The 17805-nt window shown below is 40.9% G+C and overlaps 1 protein-coding gene across 1 annotated transcript; it reads left to right on the top strand.

Annotated features, from left to right (window-relative positions):
- Window positions 1-13089: 13089 nt before the first annotated feature.
- On the top strand, window positions 13090-16736 carry LOC114687415 (cathepsin M-like). The gene is made up of 7 exons (XM_028862076.2): window positions 13090-13219; window positions 13495-13617; window positions 13710-13856; window positions 14303-14527; window positions 14907-15069; window positions 15699-15816; window positions 16359-16736. The coding sequence occupies exons 1-7, from the start codon at window positions 13094-13096 to the stop codon at window positions 16456-16458; spliced, it is 1002 nt and encodes a 333-aa protein (XP_028717909.1). The 5' UTR covers window positions 13090-13093; the 3' UTR covers window positions 16459-16736.
- The last annotated feature ends 1069 nt before the right edge of the window (window positions 16737-17805 follow it).

The following is a 17805-nucleotide window of genomic DNA, read 5'->3' on the forward strand; positions in this document are numbered from 1 at the left end:
CCATTTTGTTAGTCTGTGGCTTTTTATTGGACAATTGAGCCCATTTATAGAGATATTGATGACAGATGATTGTTAATTTTGTTGCAGTTGTTGTTGGTAGTGTGTGTGTGTGTGTGTGTGTGTGTGTGTGTGTGTGTGTGTGTTTTCCTTCTTTGGATTGTGCTGGTGTGAGATTATTTATTACCTGTGTTTTCATGGGTATGGTTAACCTCCTTTGTGGGGAGTTTTCCTTTTACTACATTCTGTAGGGCTGGGTTTGTGGACAGATACGGTTTAAATTTTCCTTTATTATGTAATATATTGTTTTCTCCATTTGATTGAATGTTTTTCTGGGTATAATAGTCTGGGCTGGCATCTGTGGTCTCTTATAGTTGAAGTGCATCTATCCAGGTCCTTCTGGATTTTAGAGTCTCCATGTAATTTTAATAGGTCTGACTTCATATGTTACTTGGCCTTTTCCCCTTGCAGTTTTTAATATTCTTTCTTTGTTATGAGTGTTTAGTATTTTGATTATTATGTACTCAGGGTGTGGTGATATTTCACCTGTGTCCCTCAATAAAGTTTATCTGAGGATCAAAGGAAAAAGCCAGCCACTATATTAAACATCGAAGCCAGGCTATGGTAACACACACCTTTAATCCTATCACTTGGGAGGCAGGGATCTGTCTGGATCTCTGTGAGTTCAAGACCACACTGGGAACAGAGCCAGGCATAGTGGCACACACCTTAAATTCCAACACTAATTAACCATAAAGGTCTGGAGGTCTGTACAGATAGACAGGAAGTGACAGAACAGGGCTGGAAGAGGAAGTGATGTAGCTGGGCAGAGAGGAAATGAATTGGCAGAACAAAAAGGCATATAGGTGTGGGTATACAGGAAGTAGGTCTCTTTGGAAGCTGCAGAGTTGGTGAGGTGAGGTTAGCTGTGGCTTTTCCTATTCCTCTGATCTCTCAGGTTTTAACTCTGATATCTGGCTCCAGGTTTTTTATTTAATAAGACCCTTTAAGATTCATGTTATACCAGGGGACTTTCTTTACTGGTCCAATCTATTTGGTGTTCTGTAAGCTTTTTGTATCTTTGTAGGCATATTCTTCTTTAGGTTAGGAAAATTTTCCTTTATGGTTTTGTTTCTGTTTCCTTTCTCATCTTCTGGCTGGAGAGGCCTATGGTTGGGTAGAGGGTCTCTGCCTGACTTGGCATTTCTGATGGCCTCTGGTCAAGCAGGAAGTTGCTGCCTAAGTTTGCTGTTGGAGTTCTGGTGATGTACATGGCCTCTGATCTGGCCCAGGGTCCTCTGGTGTTCGGGATGCTGGTCTGTCCTCTGGTGGAGTGGGAGCTTCCTCCAGAGGTGTGGAGTAGGTTATGGTGACAGGGAGAGGAGGGTGGTTCAGGTTACACTGGGCAGGCATGGGTGGAGTAGAGGGGTGGTCTTACCTGGGCTTCAGGATGCTGACCTGGCCTCTGGTTGGGAAGGAGGCTTCTGCCAGAGATGTATACCAGGACGTGGTGGCAAGAAAAAGAGAGTCAGTTTGTGTTGTTCTGGGCAGGTGCAGGCAGGGTAGGGGTGTGGAGGCTTACCTGGTTTTCAGGGAACTGGCCTGACCTCTGATTAGGGTAGGAGGCTCCCACCAGAGGTGTGGGCCAGGGGATAGTGATAAGGGCAGGAGGGTTGATTGGAGTTTCATTGGGGAGGCTAAAGCAGGTTTTACCTGGGGTTCAGGAGGCTGGCCTGGCCTCTGGTGGTGTAGAGGCTTCCACCAGCGGTGTGAGCTGGAATGTGGTGATTAGGAGAAGAGGTGTGGTTGGAGTTTTGCTGGACTGGCAGGGGCAGGGTCGAGGGTTGTCTTACTTGGAGTTCAGGGCTTTGGTCTGGCCTTTGGTGGGGTAGGAGTCTTCTGCCAGAGGTGTGTGGGAATTTGACATTTTTAATTGCTATGAATTCAACCAGTTTCAGTTCTTGGCCCCATTGTGCAGTGAGATGGCACCGTGCACTACTCCACTGTGTTGTGCTGTGACTCTCTCTCCTTTGTCCAACACTTCAACCTGGTATGAGCTTCCTGTGACTGTGGAAGACATCAAGGTGACTGTGATTTCATTTTCTGGATTGTGACAGATTAAAGTGTAATTGTGTGATTGACTTTGTTATACCAGACTCCCTCAGAGGGTACCAGGTGCCTGAAAACTTTGCTCAGAAGCCATATAAACTGACTGTTTCATTGGTACTGACCTCCAAGCAGTAGATGCCCCTCTCCATGTCCTAGACATAATGCCTGGTGGGAACTGACATCAGTCAAACCATAGTGGAATTTGGATTTCATCTTTCTTGAGGGAATAGTCATATGTAAATATCTAATGGACAGTTTGAGAGAGACTATAGTCCTATCAGCTCTTGTTTTGTAGCACTGCCCAGAGATGCTCAATGCCATCACTCAGGTATCTTGAATAATGTGCCCCAAAGTAGTGAATTTGACAACAACCTTGCTCAACCATGGAACATGGAGGTTACAGCGGAAGGACACATGTTAAAGCTGTGAGAATTTATCTTCCAAAGGAAACATTGTCTATATGTAGTAAATATGCTTCTAGATTCAATCTATGCAGTTAAGATGTGGGTCACATGCCTGTAACCAATTCAGCCTCCATTTGAATTGACATGTCCAAAGGATACGTTGAGTTTCTATACAAGTTCTTTCCCAACTGGAAGTTGAGACACAGTTTTGGAGAATTTGGCTAGTGGATTGTATCCATTCCCTTAATTCTGAATTTTATGACTTTTCTCAGCCCTTTCCTCCAGTTGTAAAAAAGGGTAGCCTCATGTTCTATCTTAGACAGTGAATTCTTTTTTGAGTCATGTCTTTCTTCATTTGCTGATCATTCATTTTGCCCAGTGAGGTCCAGGACAGTGCCAACCCCTCTGGGGAGATTTTTTTCTCCTGGAACCAGGAACTGCTGACTTTCTATGCATATGGCCAAGGACTACATGTTTAGAAAACTGAATTGTCGGTTGTTAGTCTCAGGATTTTAATGGAATTTGTGAGTCAATGAGTACAATCCTGATGGTCTGTGAGTCAGTTCTATGGAAGCCACTGGGGGAACTGTCCCTTTAGGGAAGTCATGGTCTGAGTGCAGTCAGGATAAAAGTAATGAACACAGAACACAGAGACACACCATGGAGAGTTAAAGTGGTAGGCGTTACTCCTAGACAGTCGAAGGTTTCAATCTGCCATGAAATGTGGCTCCCAGATTTCAGGTAAAGGTTGTCTGTTGGAGATTACGGACTCACCAGGTTACTTCCAGTAGCTGGTATTGTTTGTTTAGGAGTTTCGTGATTACTCTGAAGGTACAGGGCAGAGAATTTTGGGAACACTGGGCCAGGCTATAATGGACCTTGTGAATGGGTAGCTAATTTCATTTTGGAGCATTTGTTCTATGGATTGTGACCATGGAAGTCATCTGATAGTTATTATTGTAGTTACAAGTGTCTTTCATAAAGGAATTGAATGGAGTGACTTTAATGGGGCCTCTGGCAGTATAGCAAGATTTCCTTTGTGAAAATCCTTGGTTGTCTTCAGTTCCTGGCATAATTCATTGAGAGTGTGATGGAAATATCCTCCCCCACTCTTAGGAATGACATACTAAATTTGTATGTGCCCTTTACTGGGTAATGGTCTGGGGGTGCTTGAATCTTGATCAAAGTCAGGATTTCATGAGGGAGCACTGGTTGATTGGCCAGGAGGGCTCATCAGAACCCTGAAAAGGTCCACCATTGAGACAAATGACATTAGTGACTGTGTTGGGGCAAGATATCTAGAGAGTGGCAATGATAGCACACCCAATGAGGAAAGCAATGCCTGAACAGGTAGATAGATTTATCTGATTCCAGAGGGGGTTCATACTTGAGGAGAAGCCTGAGGTTTTTCAGTGACTCATAGGAAGGCTGGGGTAGGCAGTTCCTTGGTGGTCCATTGTCAACTCAGAGAACCTGGAAGCAGCCCAATGATAGGAATCCTGCAGCAGCAACTTCTCCTAGGAACAAGGCCAGCCTTTTGCAATATCATCTAATCCTTGCTTAGGAGTTCTACAAGATGGGAAGGGCCTATGAATTGGATAATTGCCCTCAGGTCTGTGCTCTGTATCTCAGTTACATATAGGTAGAAGTTGGCTTGGTGGCTGAGCAAAGTTGGGATCCTTAATAAAAGTGTCCAAGTCTTTAGAAAACCTGTTAAAATTTAATATACATTTAACATTTGTGAGGTCCTGCATTTGGGCTTCCCTGAAAGTCTGATCAAGAATTTAAGTTGACTCTGCATAATAACGACTCTGAATTCTACAATAGCCTACAACTGACTGGAATGCTGTCACCTATCTGAGAGTTTTGGGAGTGGCAAGTCTAAGCTAGGCCTAATCTGGTCTTAAGACTCTGATTTCCTTTGTCAGAATAAGGGCAAAATAGGTGGCTTTGGTTTGGCACAGTTGGGCCTTTCCTCATTGGATTTCCCTTGTAATCTCTATCAGCTAAGAAATAAAAAAGGTTCCTCTCCTCAGGAAATTATCCTTTCAGCCAGCCACACAGAAGAAGCTCATCTACACACTGAATTGTGCCTGTCTCTTAGTTCTCCAAGTTTACCCACTTCAGTGGTCATTGTGATTCAGAGTGATGGAAATTCTTCTATAGACCCTTGGAAGGTAGTGTTCTCTGCATGTGCCGGAGGCAATTTCAGCCAAGTGTGTCTGTCTCTATTCTGTCAATTCTCTCCCCACAGAACATGTATTATAGCAAAGGGGTTTATCGTCTATGTTTGAGGTTGAAGACTGAATCTATAGGTGGTAAAGGTAGTGAAATAAAGAGCAGAAGCCTTTGAAGATCAGGAAGTGAATTGAGGCCAGGGTGTGGATTTGGTCCTATGTGTATATCCAGGGATGCTATGTGAGCATCTTTACTGTGTACTTATTCTTATGGTGGGCTGGAGTTCATGTTACTCCTGGTCTGTGACCCCCAAGTTATCATCATGACAGTGTCTAAGAGGGTCGTGTCTGAAAGAATCTAATTGTCATACCTGTGATTACACTGTTGTCAGAAACTGATTCTAGCCTCAGGAATTATAGACTTCAATAGCAAGTTTCTCACCAATTCCTCATGAACTCCCTCCTCTGGCTCCTTAATTGTGTCAGAGATATTAAGACAGAAAAGATCTCAGCGAGAGAGCTTTCCTTCTACCTGTTTCTAGGGTCTTGATAGCATATGAGAAAGATTTAAAGAAGACCTGAAAAAAAGTAGCTAAAAATTAGAGGAACTTTAAATGCAGAGCAAAGTACCTGATTGAGAGGAGAATGAGACAGCCTTGGCTGAGAGCAGATATTACAAGGTTTGCTTAATGGGTTTTATACTAAATATTGGGGATGTGGGAAAATCAACATTTTGAGTATGTGACCTTGCAAAGATTATTTATTTGGTGTATTATGATAAAGACTAAAAGACATGAAGCCATTATTTTAACACATGCTCAGCTAGATGACTGCTGACCTCATGTCTAAATAGTATATTCTATTTAGGTTGTAGGTTCATCATTCACATTCCTTTTTGGTTTATTGTTCTATAGTCTCCCTTTCACCTCTTTCTATTTCTTGGTCAGAGCCTTTGTCAAAACCAGAAACTGTAAACTATTAAATTTTCTATCAATTGTTTAATTTGTTTTTATTGTCTGCTTGGTTTTATTTTTTATTTTCTTATTATTTTACTTTCTTTTTGTTTGGGTGCCAGTTGCTGTGGGACTTTATTCAGGTTTTATGGTACCTCAACCAAAGGAAGCTCCTGTGTTTAACATATACAGGTCAGTCTACAGAGTCACTCTTTTCTAGAGGTCTCTGATCAGAAAAGCTATTGGAGAATCTGACTGGAAATAGTGACTAGCAGGAAGTGCCCTGCGGAGGGGAGTGACATTATTCCTTTTGGGAAGCCACACTGCATAAGTGTTGTACCTGGATGTTGGCTTTGAAGGGTTAAGTAGGAGGGGTGGAGGTAGGAAATCATGATAGAGGAACAAATACAGGGATAAGTAAAGAACACTGAAGTCTAATAAAAAGTCATTTGGGAACTTATTACCATAGAAGCTTTTATGTGAGTTAAAATGTAGTTATCCTATAACAGTATGACAATGCCTTTACTTGACACCATAGGATAACAAGAAGCCCAATGTAAGGAATGGGTTACCATTTGGGAGTTATTGGCTAGTGAGGTCTCATAGAGCCCCAACCATTACAGGTTATTGCCAATACTATTGGTTACCCACCAGAACTTAGTGGTAAGACTCTATTGCTGAAGACACTACATGATTCATAGAACATGAATAAATAAAGCAAGTACTGACTTCAAAGCTTCATACCCTCTATCTAGCTCTCTTAGTGCTGTAAGGTGAATGCTCCTGGAAAGGAAAAGTCTGATATCAGCCTTACACCTCTGTGTACTCTGAGAGGTATAATAACACTACTGGCCTGATAAGATATGTCCATTGGTATGATAATGGTATGGATGTTGTTGGAGCAAACAACAATTTCGTGATTGGATTTAAGGCCAGCTACACAAGATCAAACCATTATCAATCAGTTAAATGGACAGAAATGGAAACAAACCAAGAATCTGTGGCTAAACAGGTCATAGACCCAGAGGTGAATATACTATTATTCTGCTAAATGGATATAGTATTAAATAGACTTCTAATGACTTACTGTTATATTCACAGATCAATGCACCTCTCAGTCCTTATCAGAAGCTTCTGTTTGCAGTAGATGACAATAAACAGAGAGACCCACAGCTAGTCAAGGTGAGAAGCATAAAAGAATATAAAATGCTCAGCCCTAAATAAAATATATCATGCCCACCTTCCCAAGTCTCAGTAATAAAGGTGGAGGAGGAGGCATAAAGATTGCAAGAGCCTGCTGGGCGGTAGTGATGCATGCCTTTAATCCCAGCACTCAGAAGGCAGAGCCAGGTGGATCTCTGTGAGTTCAAGGCCAGCCTGCTCTACAGAGTGAGATCCAGGACAGGTACCAAAACTACACAGAGAAACCCTGTCTCAGAAAAAAAAATATTGCAAGATCCAGAAGTCGTAGATGACTACAGACTGTTTTTGAGACACATGGACAGCTATGTATGTGAATCCATAGTGTTGATGACAGCATGTTCAAGACCTGTATAAGCTTAAGCCAAACAAAGTCCTAGTATGGAAAGAGGAGGTAGGCATAAAGTCCCACACCTGGATGAAGAGCTAATGCCAATTTATGGCTGATGAGAGAGTCAGTTTTATTTAGGAGAGTAGGTCCAGGCAGGCCAGTGGGAGGCCACACATCCAAAATAATATGGGCATCACAAACTGGACCTGATGTATTTAAAAGGAAAAAGACACAAAATTGAGCAGTAGAACAGAAGGCTAGATATGTCAGGAGCTGGGGAAGTGAGTAAATAACAAAAACACTGTATGAAAATTTTAAATAATTAACAAAATTGAAAGGAAACACAAATGAGTGATAAAGTAAAGATGCAAATAAAACACACTTGGAAAAATCAGTTCTGGTGTTTATTTTAGTCAGAGAAAAAGACAGTTAAGGTCTTTGAACTGAGAGATCCACACACAAATACGTGTCATGGGGTTTAATTGAGAGAATCACATGTACACACATCTGTCATGGGCTTGCTCCTTGGGAAATGTGTCGTCATTGTAAGGACCTTGTAGTCTTAGAAAGCATCGAATGTGGTAGTTTGAATGAGAGTGTGTTAATAAATAACATTGCCTGGGGGTCAAAGCTAATAGCAAGCCATAGCAGAAACTGGGTGGTGGTGGTAGTGGTGGTGGTGGTGGTGGTGGTGGTGGTGGTGGTGGTGGTGCACGCCTTTAATCCCAGCTCTTAGGAGGCAGAGCTAGGTGGATATCTGTGTGTTCAAGGATACAGCCAGCATGGAGACACACACCTTTAATCTCAATACCAACCATAGAAGACCTGGAGGTCTATACAGATGGGCAGTGACGAGGAGGTCATGTGGTTGGGTTTACAACCAATGAGAAGGCAGAACAGAAAGTCAATAAAAAGCACAAACACACAGGAAGTAGGTCTCTTGCAGAGAGGTAGGACAGCAGTGGCAGTGAAGGGTAAGGTTCTTAGTCTCAGCTCTTAGCTATTGCTCTGACCTCTTGGCTTTCATCTCTGAATCGGCTCTGTGTTTCTTATTTAAAAAGATGGTTACATCTACAAGAGTGGCCCTCAAAAGCACTTATGTTTCAATATTTGGTTTGCAGTTGATGGAACTCCTTGGGAAGGTTTAGGAGATGTGGCCTTATTGGAGGAGCTATGTCACTGGGGGCAGGCTTTGAGGTTTCAAAAGACATGTGCTCTTCACCTCTTGCTTGCAGTTTAAGATGTGGAGGTATGAAGTCTCAATTGTTCCTGCCACCATCATGGACTATAAACTTCTGGAACCATAGCTTAATTAAGTGCTTTGTTTTATAAGGTGCTTTGGCCTTGGGGTTTTATCATAGCAGTAGAAAAGTAACTAATATCTGGGTATAGTATTAAACTTATTCCTAATAAGTTATCACTATAGATTAGTGCACCTTTGAGCTCTCACCTGAGAAGCTTCTCTTTGCAGCAGATGCCGATTAACACCGACCTACAACTGGCCAACGTGCAGAGAAGGGGAAACTTTGGAATGTTCAGTCCTAAGTGGGAAAATACCATTTCTTCCTTTGAATACATAACCCTCACTATGGAAAAGTGCAGAGGAAGAGTGCAAGAGCTAGAGGTGGTTTATGAGGACAAAGAAACTGTTTTGTGGACACAGTAAGTAGCTACAAATGTGAACTCACAGACATTGTGACAGGATCCACTAGACGATTACAAACCAAAGTGAGACCGACTGCAAGCACAGAGAGGGTGGTGGGCACACAGTCTTACCCCTAATCATGATGCTGTTGGCAACTTTTAGCTTCTTGGTGACGGAGATCCAGTTTTCTCTAAGACTGTAGCCACTGGTTAGCTGACTAATAGCAGTAAGAGGACTACATCCAAGAATATTTGGGTAGCAAAAATTAGTCTTGATGGGTTTAAAAAATAAAGACATGGATTTATGTGGGTAGGAAAGTGAGACAGAGCTGGGAAGAGTGGAAGAGGATGCTGAATGTGATCAAAACATATGAAATCTCAAAGAACTAATTAAAGAAGAGAGCATCCATGCTGCTGCTGCAGGCTGTGTTGGTGTCTGTGGTCTGTGTGGCCACCAGAAGCCATGCTGATGTCCATGATCTGAGCTGCCGCCAGCTGCCATGGTCAAGGAAGCTTCTTTTGCAGTGGTATTGATGACTACAGACTCATAACCAAGAATGAGACATTGAAGGCTTCTGTGACTATATCTCCTCCCACAAAAAAACAGTCCAGACAGGAAGCTATTGAGGAGAGTCCTTAAAACCTGTAATAAAGATAATGAATTGTAGCTCTTCACAGCTGATTGCTCCTGGCAAGGGGGTGGGAAAGAACTCAGTTTTCTTTAAGAAGCTGGTCACTGGGAGTGTTCCAATGAATATAAATTGAACTTGGTGGTTTTTTGTGTGTGGGTGTGTGTGTGTGTGGGTGCGCGTGCGCGTAAGGGTGGAAAGATGAACCTGGAAGGAATGGGAAGTGAGTGTGAAAATCTCCACCATCCCCCCAAAAAACCCCCAGAATTAGAGTTCAAGGGGTATTTGGCATGTAAGACCAGACTTCAAATGGGTCACAGTTGAGGAGAACCCTGATTAGATTTGAAGGGTGATCAGATAGAAATAATGATTTGTGCTGGCTTGACATATCACCACTGTAAGGACCAACCTTCAGAAGCTCAGGAATTGAGGGGGAGCCATGGAGTCGGCAAACTAATCACTCAATTTGACTTTTCTATTCTATCTGAGGGAGTAAAACTTAATTTTCTGGGGCCAGTGAGTAGGGCAAAACTTAACTGTCTGGGGCTGGTGAAAAAGGAAACACACACACACACACACACACACACACACCTTTAAGGTATTTCTATCATTTCTCTCTCATCTCTTTATTCTTTTCTTACCTTTATCCAGATGTATCTCTTCTGTGTATTTTTTTAATTTTTTTCTTACAGCTTATATATCTCAGCAAAATCTTTCAAGCAGTATAAAAATTACAATGTGGTTACATCCTATTTTTCAAGTGAATGAGTACAAGGACTACAAGTAAAAGACAGCATGCTTTCCATATACCTTACATGATCAAACATTTTACATACGACCAGTGAAAAACAGATTATCCTCAAGGACCCACACACATTCATTTCCAAGCAATTTGTTATAGAATAACAAAGTATTAGCAAGCAAGGTATTTTTCTCAGCAAGTTTTTTACTGACAGGCAGCATTTTGCAGTTACAAAGAAAGGACCAATCATTTTATTATTTATCTCAAAAGATAATCTCATAAGAAATCTAGAAATCTTAGAAGAATCACAAATCTAATTTTTTATATATGAAAAAGAATCAGTCAGCTCTATTTTTAAATCCTCAGGGTACACACCCACTCATCAACAGATTTTTATAGCAGGAAGCAGGGGGCAGAAATGGGCACAAGGAATTAATCATCACTTTTGTTCACCAACCCATCCTAGCAGGAAAGGCATTATTCAAGAAATGAAGAAACAGGTATTCTATGGCTTACAGGTATGATAGTGTATACTCTCTATGACCTAAAATCCTTCACTATTTCTGCTATATTTAGAAACATACTTATTAAGTTTAGATTTTGTGTACTTTGGGTAGTGTAGGTTGTAGAGTAGACAAGAATCATATATTTCTTCCCTGATCTAAGGAAGCAACAAAATGCCACAGTGAATGAACACATAGAACATTAAATCTTCAAATAATAGAAAATTGTAGAACCTTAGTAAAGGATGATATTTTGACAGTAGATGGTGGAAACTACTTTATTTCTGCTTTCAATACTGGTACAGTTGAAATTACCTCCAACATGGCAATGGGAAGGAAAAACACTCCACCTGTGGCAGCAGGCAAATTCCTAAACAGTGGAACTGAAGTGGGGGTGCTGAGGTTGAGGACAGGGATTAGAGGATGTTTAATGAGTGCAGTTTCCTAAGAGAAGAATCTTTCCTGAGACCTACATGGTGATGTTCGCACAGCACTGTTGGTGTCCCTACGGCCACTGAGGTGTATATCTAAAGTGGCAAAGTGGAAACTTATAGGTGATGTTTGTGTTACCCAGTGAAAAGATGGACATATTTGATCATTCTTGCTGAGGGGTACTCAATTTAAAGTAAAGAAAAGCTAGACAGTTTCAGGGGACTCTGAGAGCAAGGACATTCATCTTTAAACTTAGGTTTTAGCCTTGAATATTGCTGTCTTGTTTGGAAATCACCTTACCCTAAAGATTCCTCTGAAAGTCATCTCTGATACACCCTGAGAGTGAGAAAAAAAGGCATCCCAAGGTCTGTGTTTTCATAGAATCTCACCTTAGATGTGGATTAAACAAAAAATATGGTACTGGTTTGCCAAGAAAAACTTTTTTCTTGAGCCGCTCATCAAGCAAAATGTCAGGTATCAGGTGATGGAATGTGGAAAGCCTAACCATCTGTTCCTCTAGCAAGGTCCATAGGTTCAGCTGTACACAGGCCACTGAGGAAACCCATGTCCATCTCTTCATGACAGGTGGGATGGGATCCAGTAAGAGCCTGGAGTCCCAGAACTTGGAACCTGGAGGCCCAATCTTATAACCAGAACAGCAAATCAGAAGAAGGGCAAGGTTGAGGGGTGGGGCTGACTAGCCAGATAATCAGCATTTAAAGCCTGAGTGAGGTGTTTCTTGGCCAGATCCTGGGACTTCAGTGACCTTTGAAAAGCTGTGGAGATACTGAGGTAACAGTGATCATCATGGGTGAGGCCCGGCCTCTGCTAAGGCAGAATGGGAAGTGACCCTGGAGGAGAGTCTTGAGAGACTTCATGGAGAATCAGGCAGAGCCTCAGGAATGAGAATATCTTCTCAATCTCAGCAGCCCCGCTGTGTGGAGGTGGAAGAGGGTGAGGGAGCCAGAAAGGAAATCAGGCACCCCTGGGTCCAGGTTTATGTGGGTTCTCATTAAGTGCAAGACTGGTCTTGTCTAGAGAGAGTGACAGCTGGTACCATGTGCAGAAGGGACATCTTTATCTCATTCTGGGCCTACAGAAATCATTTTCCTGCACATTATCACTGGATAAAAGCTGCTTTTCAAGATTGGTATGAGCAGAAGTAATATCAGGTGGCATGTCTCTAGACAAGAAGTGAGAGGACATGGCTTAAGAGACCCAGCATGTCTTGATCTGAAATCCTGGGAGTACCCCACCTTCACTGGTTGCTCTGACATTTCCATGTGATGCTTTCCTCACTGAGGTAATGTGTATAGTTGCAAAGATCCAAGAGTGTGTCAGATGGGTTAGGAGCTATAAACCTTCCTGTATTTTTTAAGGAGGACTCGAAGTAAGGCTCAAAATAAGTCCATGTCTGATGCACGTTAGGCAGGATAGAACAGCATGTGGCCCCAATTCATGAGGCAACCTTGTGATTAGGATAAGATGCTATGCAGGAGATGTTTTGCTTCATTACAAATCCTAGGTTTCCTGTGCCACAAGTCCATAGTTGTATAGCTTTTGAACTTTGAATGCATTGTTCTCTTTTTGATAAATTAAGTTTCTAATATATATGTGGTTTGTATTCCTAGAATTCTGGCCATATGCTGTACTTTATTTGTTTGTTTGTTTATTTATTTATTTATTTTATTCTTCTCTCATATATTACATCCTGACTACAGATTTCCCTCCCACCACACCTCCCAGGTGCTGTGCATTTTAATGGACTAACCAACTAAATACCAGTCATTGAGCCTTTAGTCCAAATATATATTTAGCCATTTCCAAAATTTGTGGATAAATATTTAAGGAACAGTTCAAATAATTTATGTACTATGGATGTTTTCAGTTGTCAGGAAGGAGTAAGGAGGCATTTTAGAAGTGATGGTGTCGTCCCACTTTCATTTCTCTTCCCTGTCTGCAGGCTTGAGTCATGATTCCTGTTGTCTTTCTGACTATCCTGTGCTTGGGAATGGCCTCATCTACTCCATCACCTGATCCCATTTTGGATGCTGATTGGCAGAAGTGGAAGATTAAATATGGAAAAACATACAATCTGGTTGGTAATGTTGAAACTGTCCAGAGGGAACTCAGAGAGCTTGCTGTTGGGGGTTATGGGCATAATAGAGGCCATGGAAATTGCCTTTCTCTGAAGAATTATGTATACAAATGAGCACAGAGTGGTTAGAATCTCTCTTCATAGATATGTGTCAAATGGTTTTTTTCAATGTCCTGAAATCTCTCTCTCTGGGTTCTCTTAACCTGTTACAACAAGTATTTGGGCAGCTTGTGTAGCGGTTAAAAATAAATGTCATCCATTATTTTTATTTCCAGGAGGAGGAAGGACGGAAGAAAGCAGTGTGGGAAGAAAATATGAAGATGATCAAATTGCACAATGGGGAGAATGGCCTGGGGAAGAACGGTTTCACCATGGAAATGAATGAATTTGGTGACATGGTGAATGTGACGTGTATCGCTTCACAATGTATTTTCCTCTTCAAATTCTTGATGTCTTTGTTTTTCAACGATTTATGTATTTTTCCTTAAAGACTGGTGAAGAATTCAGGAACACGATGATTAATTTTCAAGTCCCAACTCTCAAGAAGGAGAAAAATGTCCAGAAACGTCTGGCTGGTGATGTTCCTAATTTTATAAACTGGAAAAAAAGAGGTTATGTTACCACTGTGCGGAAACAGGTATATTACTGTTTCACATGCTTATCTTCTTCAACCACTGAGGAAGTTAGGAAGTGACATATCTGTATGGATTGAGTGAGTTGAGTTTTCAATAATATTGTAATTCTTCTTGTGTTTTTACACAACGCACACCAAACATTTCCATCCACCACTACCTTAGCCTTACAGCTCCACCTAGTGTCCTCCATCACGTCTTTAGACTTCATATCACCTTTTATTGCTATCTATAACCTGCAGATACCAGTAGGTCCTACCCTTATGTGCATGTGTGTGACCAACCACTGTGGCGTGAGCAAACTGCCATCAGTCAGGTCTCCAAAGAAGACTGACCTTCCCTTGACAGGCTTCCATCAATTGCTAGTGATTAATTTTCTGACATAGTATTCAGCTGTCTGATTTGGAGTTGCTATTTGTTTGTGGATGACTCTCTTTTCCTCTCTGCTTAGAGTGACTGTAATGCTTGTTGGGCTATTTCTGTGGCTGGTGCCATAGAAGGACAGATGTTCCGGAAAACAGGCAAACTGATTCCTCTGAGTGTACAGAACCTAGTGGACTGTTCTAGATCTCACGGTAATGAGGGCTGTTACAGAGGCAATACATACCTTGCATTTGAGTATGTGAAAGACAATGGAGGTCTGGAGTCCGAGGCAACGTACCCGTATGAAGACAAGGTGAATGTGTTTTCTCTGTTGTTGTTATTTCAAGCCTGTCACCCCAGCACTATCTTTGCATGGTTATCTACTGATACTGTTTCCATGCAGCTGATCCTACTTCTATAAACGTGGAGACTATGCAAAATTTTTGTATAGAATATACATTTCTTCACTATGAAAATTTCTTACAGACAGCAATACCTAATGGGATGTCACTGATAACATGAGAGCTAATTTTCAGTTCCAAATCCCCCAGTAGCATTTTATTTCCTGGGATACTTTATAATAGCCCAGACTTGGGGATGCTCAGCTGCAAAGTGAAGAGTGTGATTCTGACTCCTGTTCTCTAGGGCCCAGAGGGAAGTAACCTAGTCTTTTAACTCTTTATATTTTTAAGGAAGGACCCTGCAGGTACAGTCCGGATAATTCTACTGCTAATATAAGAGGCGTTGTGTTAGTCCCACAGAGTGAGAATGCCCTAATGTATGCTGTGGCAACTATAGGTCCCATTTCTATTGCAATTGATGCAAGACATAATTCTTTCCAGTTCTATAAACGAGGTAGGCATGTACTCTTTTATATATTAATTAAAAATGTATGATATATCCATGGCATTTCCACCCCAGTCACTGAAGAGCCAGTTGTGGTGTGAATTTTGTGACAAATGGTTCTAAACAAACCATTTATTAAAATATCAAACATGATTAGAATATGTAGGTTTGCATATTTTATAGCTATCCATTTAATAATCTTGTGTGTCATTTGTACTTGGCACAACCTTCCCCTTGCATGCAAACATAAATGCAATCCATAAAATGTATTGTTTAACTTAGTTTCTCAATTTTCTACATGTGATGAGTCTTTAAGACTTTTAATGAGATGACATTTCTAGAATAACCTAAAGAGGATCTTGAATTAAGTAATTTATGCTCAGTAGTACTTGCTTGCAATGGGGTTCTATTCATCTTCTATGCACGTAGACAAGTGTTTATCAACACATTTATGATCATTTGAATTTCTCTGGATTCTAATGAGGACCTGTATCAGGATTCCTGTCAATGACTGGTTCTATTGTCACTGGAGTTTATAACATTTCAGTGAAGTCAGAAACGCTTCACCTATTGTTGGTGACCATTGTCATCATCAGGTTCCTGGGGTCTCTCACTGCCTCACTGATTTTATTTTTCAGGTATATATTATGAGCCATATTGCAGTAGCCGTAATATCAGCCACTCTATGCTAGTGGTTGGCTATGGCTTTGAAGGAGAAGAATCAGAAGGCAGGAAATATTGGCTGGTCAAGAACAGGTATAAATTGCCAAAATTATTTGTATTTGAGGTTGGAAAGAGATCTCTTTTTTTCTGTTTCTAGTGACAGTTTGCTGGGTGGGAGCTCTTGTCCCCATGCTCTTAGGCACTGAGCTATCTGCAACCTCAGTCTTGGCTTTCAGTGGGATTCTGAACTTGAATTTCAGTTTTTGTATGGCCAGAACTTGATCTTCTGAGCTCTTTCTATGCCTGGAGCAGCCATTCTATGCTGTGTGGTCACAACATTCATATTCAGCTACTGGTTTCCCCGGATTCTAATATGATATTTGTGCCATTGATTTTCTAAAATCTGAGACAATTGTTACATCTGAACCACCCATAGATGGAAAGTTGTCCTATATTTTCCTTGCTGTGATTTTCACAGTCTTGTGTGAGATAACTCTTGGTTCCCAAGAGTTGACTCTCTGCTTTTTCTGATGCTTTCTATTAAGTTGACCTCTGGGTCAGTGCTCATACAAGTTATTATAATAATCCACTGTGCTGTGTTATTTTTACTAAAGGGAAAACGTGCTTTCTTTCAGTATGGGCATTAAATGGGGCATTAGAGGCTACGTGAAGATCGCCAGAGACCATGGAAACCACTGTGGAATTGCTACATATGGCATGTACCCTATAGTGTGAACTGCCTGGTGGTGACAAGGAAGGGATGGATTTAAGACAACATGGACAGAAGAGGCATTTCCTCCTCATAGCAACCAGCCACTGCTGTGCATATAAGACACCCCAGTCACTGAAGAGCCAGTCGTGGTGTGAATTTTGTGACATATTTCCTCTAGTAAGATATGACCACTACTGTAACTGATGCTGTACACTGATTTGCATTTATGTTTTCTATAACAACTTGATTTTCATTTTTCACTGTACCAAAAGATGTCTTCAAAATTTAAGGTTTAAGTGTTTCTTGGCCATTTGAGATTCATCTATTGAAAATTCTCTGCTTAGATCTATACCCTATTTTTAAATTGGATTATTTGTTGTTTTTTTTTTTGATATCCAGTTTCTTGAGTTCTTTATGTATTCTGGATATTAACTGCTGCTGTAAGGACCAGCCTTCAGCAGCTCAGGAATTGAAGGGGAACAACGGAGTTGTCAGACTAATCACTCAATTGATTTTCTATGTGAGGAAGTAAAACTTAATCCTCTGGGGTGGTGAAAAAGGGAAACACACACACACACACACACACATACGTACATACACACACACACACACACACACACACGTACATACACACACACACACACACACACACACACACACACACACACACACACATCTCCAACATGTCAGAATCTCACTAAGGGTACTGATGAATGTCAAGCCTTCAGCAGGTCAGGGAAACTGAAGAAAGTATGAGGAGTAGGCGAACTACTGGACAGACAAACAGACACATGGGGACTTTTCTGAGGGCCATAGCTTAGTTCTTCATTCTATTCTTTCTGTTGCTTGTTTTACTCTATTCTTTTTCTGTTCTGTTCTTCTACTCTGATGTTTCCATTCTGAGTCTTTCCTGATTACTTCCTTCTCATTACTTTCTGATGTCTTTCTTCTGTGTCTCTTTATTTTTTTCTCCTACAGCTTATATCTTCCATCCCAATCTTTCAAACAATTTAAAAATTACAATGTAGTTACATTCTATTGTTTAAGTAGATGATTACAATGACTACAAGTAAAAAACAGCATGTTTTCCATATCCCTTACATGATTAAACAATTTACATACTACCAGGGAAAGACATTATCCTCAAGAACCCACATACATTCATTTCCAAGCAACTTGTTATAGATTAACAAAGTGTAAACAAGCAAAATAATTTTCTCGGACAGTTCATTTACTGGCAGGCAGCATTTTGTGGTTACAAAAAAAAGACCAATCATTTTATTATTTATCTCAAAAGATAATCTTACAATCTTACAAAAAAATCTTAAAAGAATCACAAATCTTAACTTTTATATATAAAAAACAGTCAG

Source organism: Peromyscus leucopus, chromosome 5, assembly GCF_004664715.2.
Source record: "Peromyscus leucopus breed LL Stock chromosome 5, UCI_PerLeu_2.1, whole genome shotgun sequence".
NCBI lineage: Eukaryota > Metazoa > Chordata > Mammalia > Rodentia > Cricetidae > Peromyscus > Peromyscus leucopus.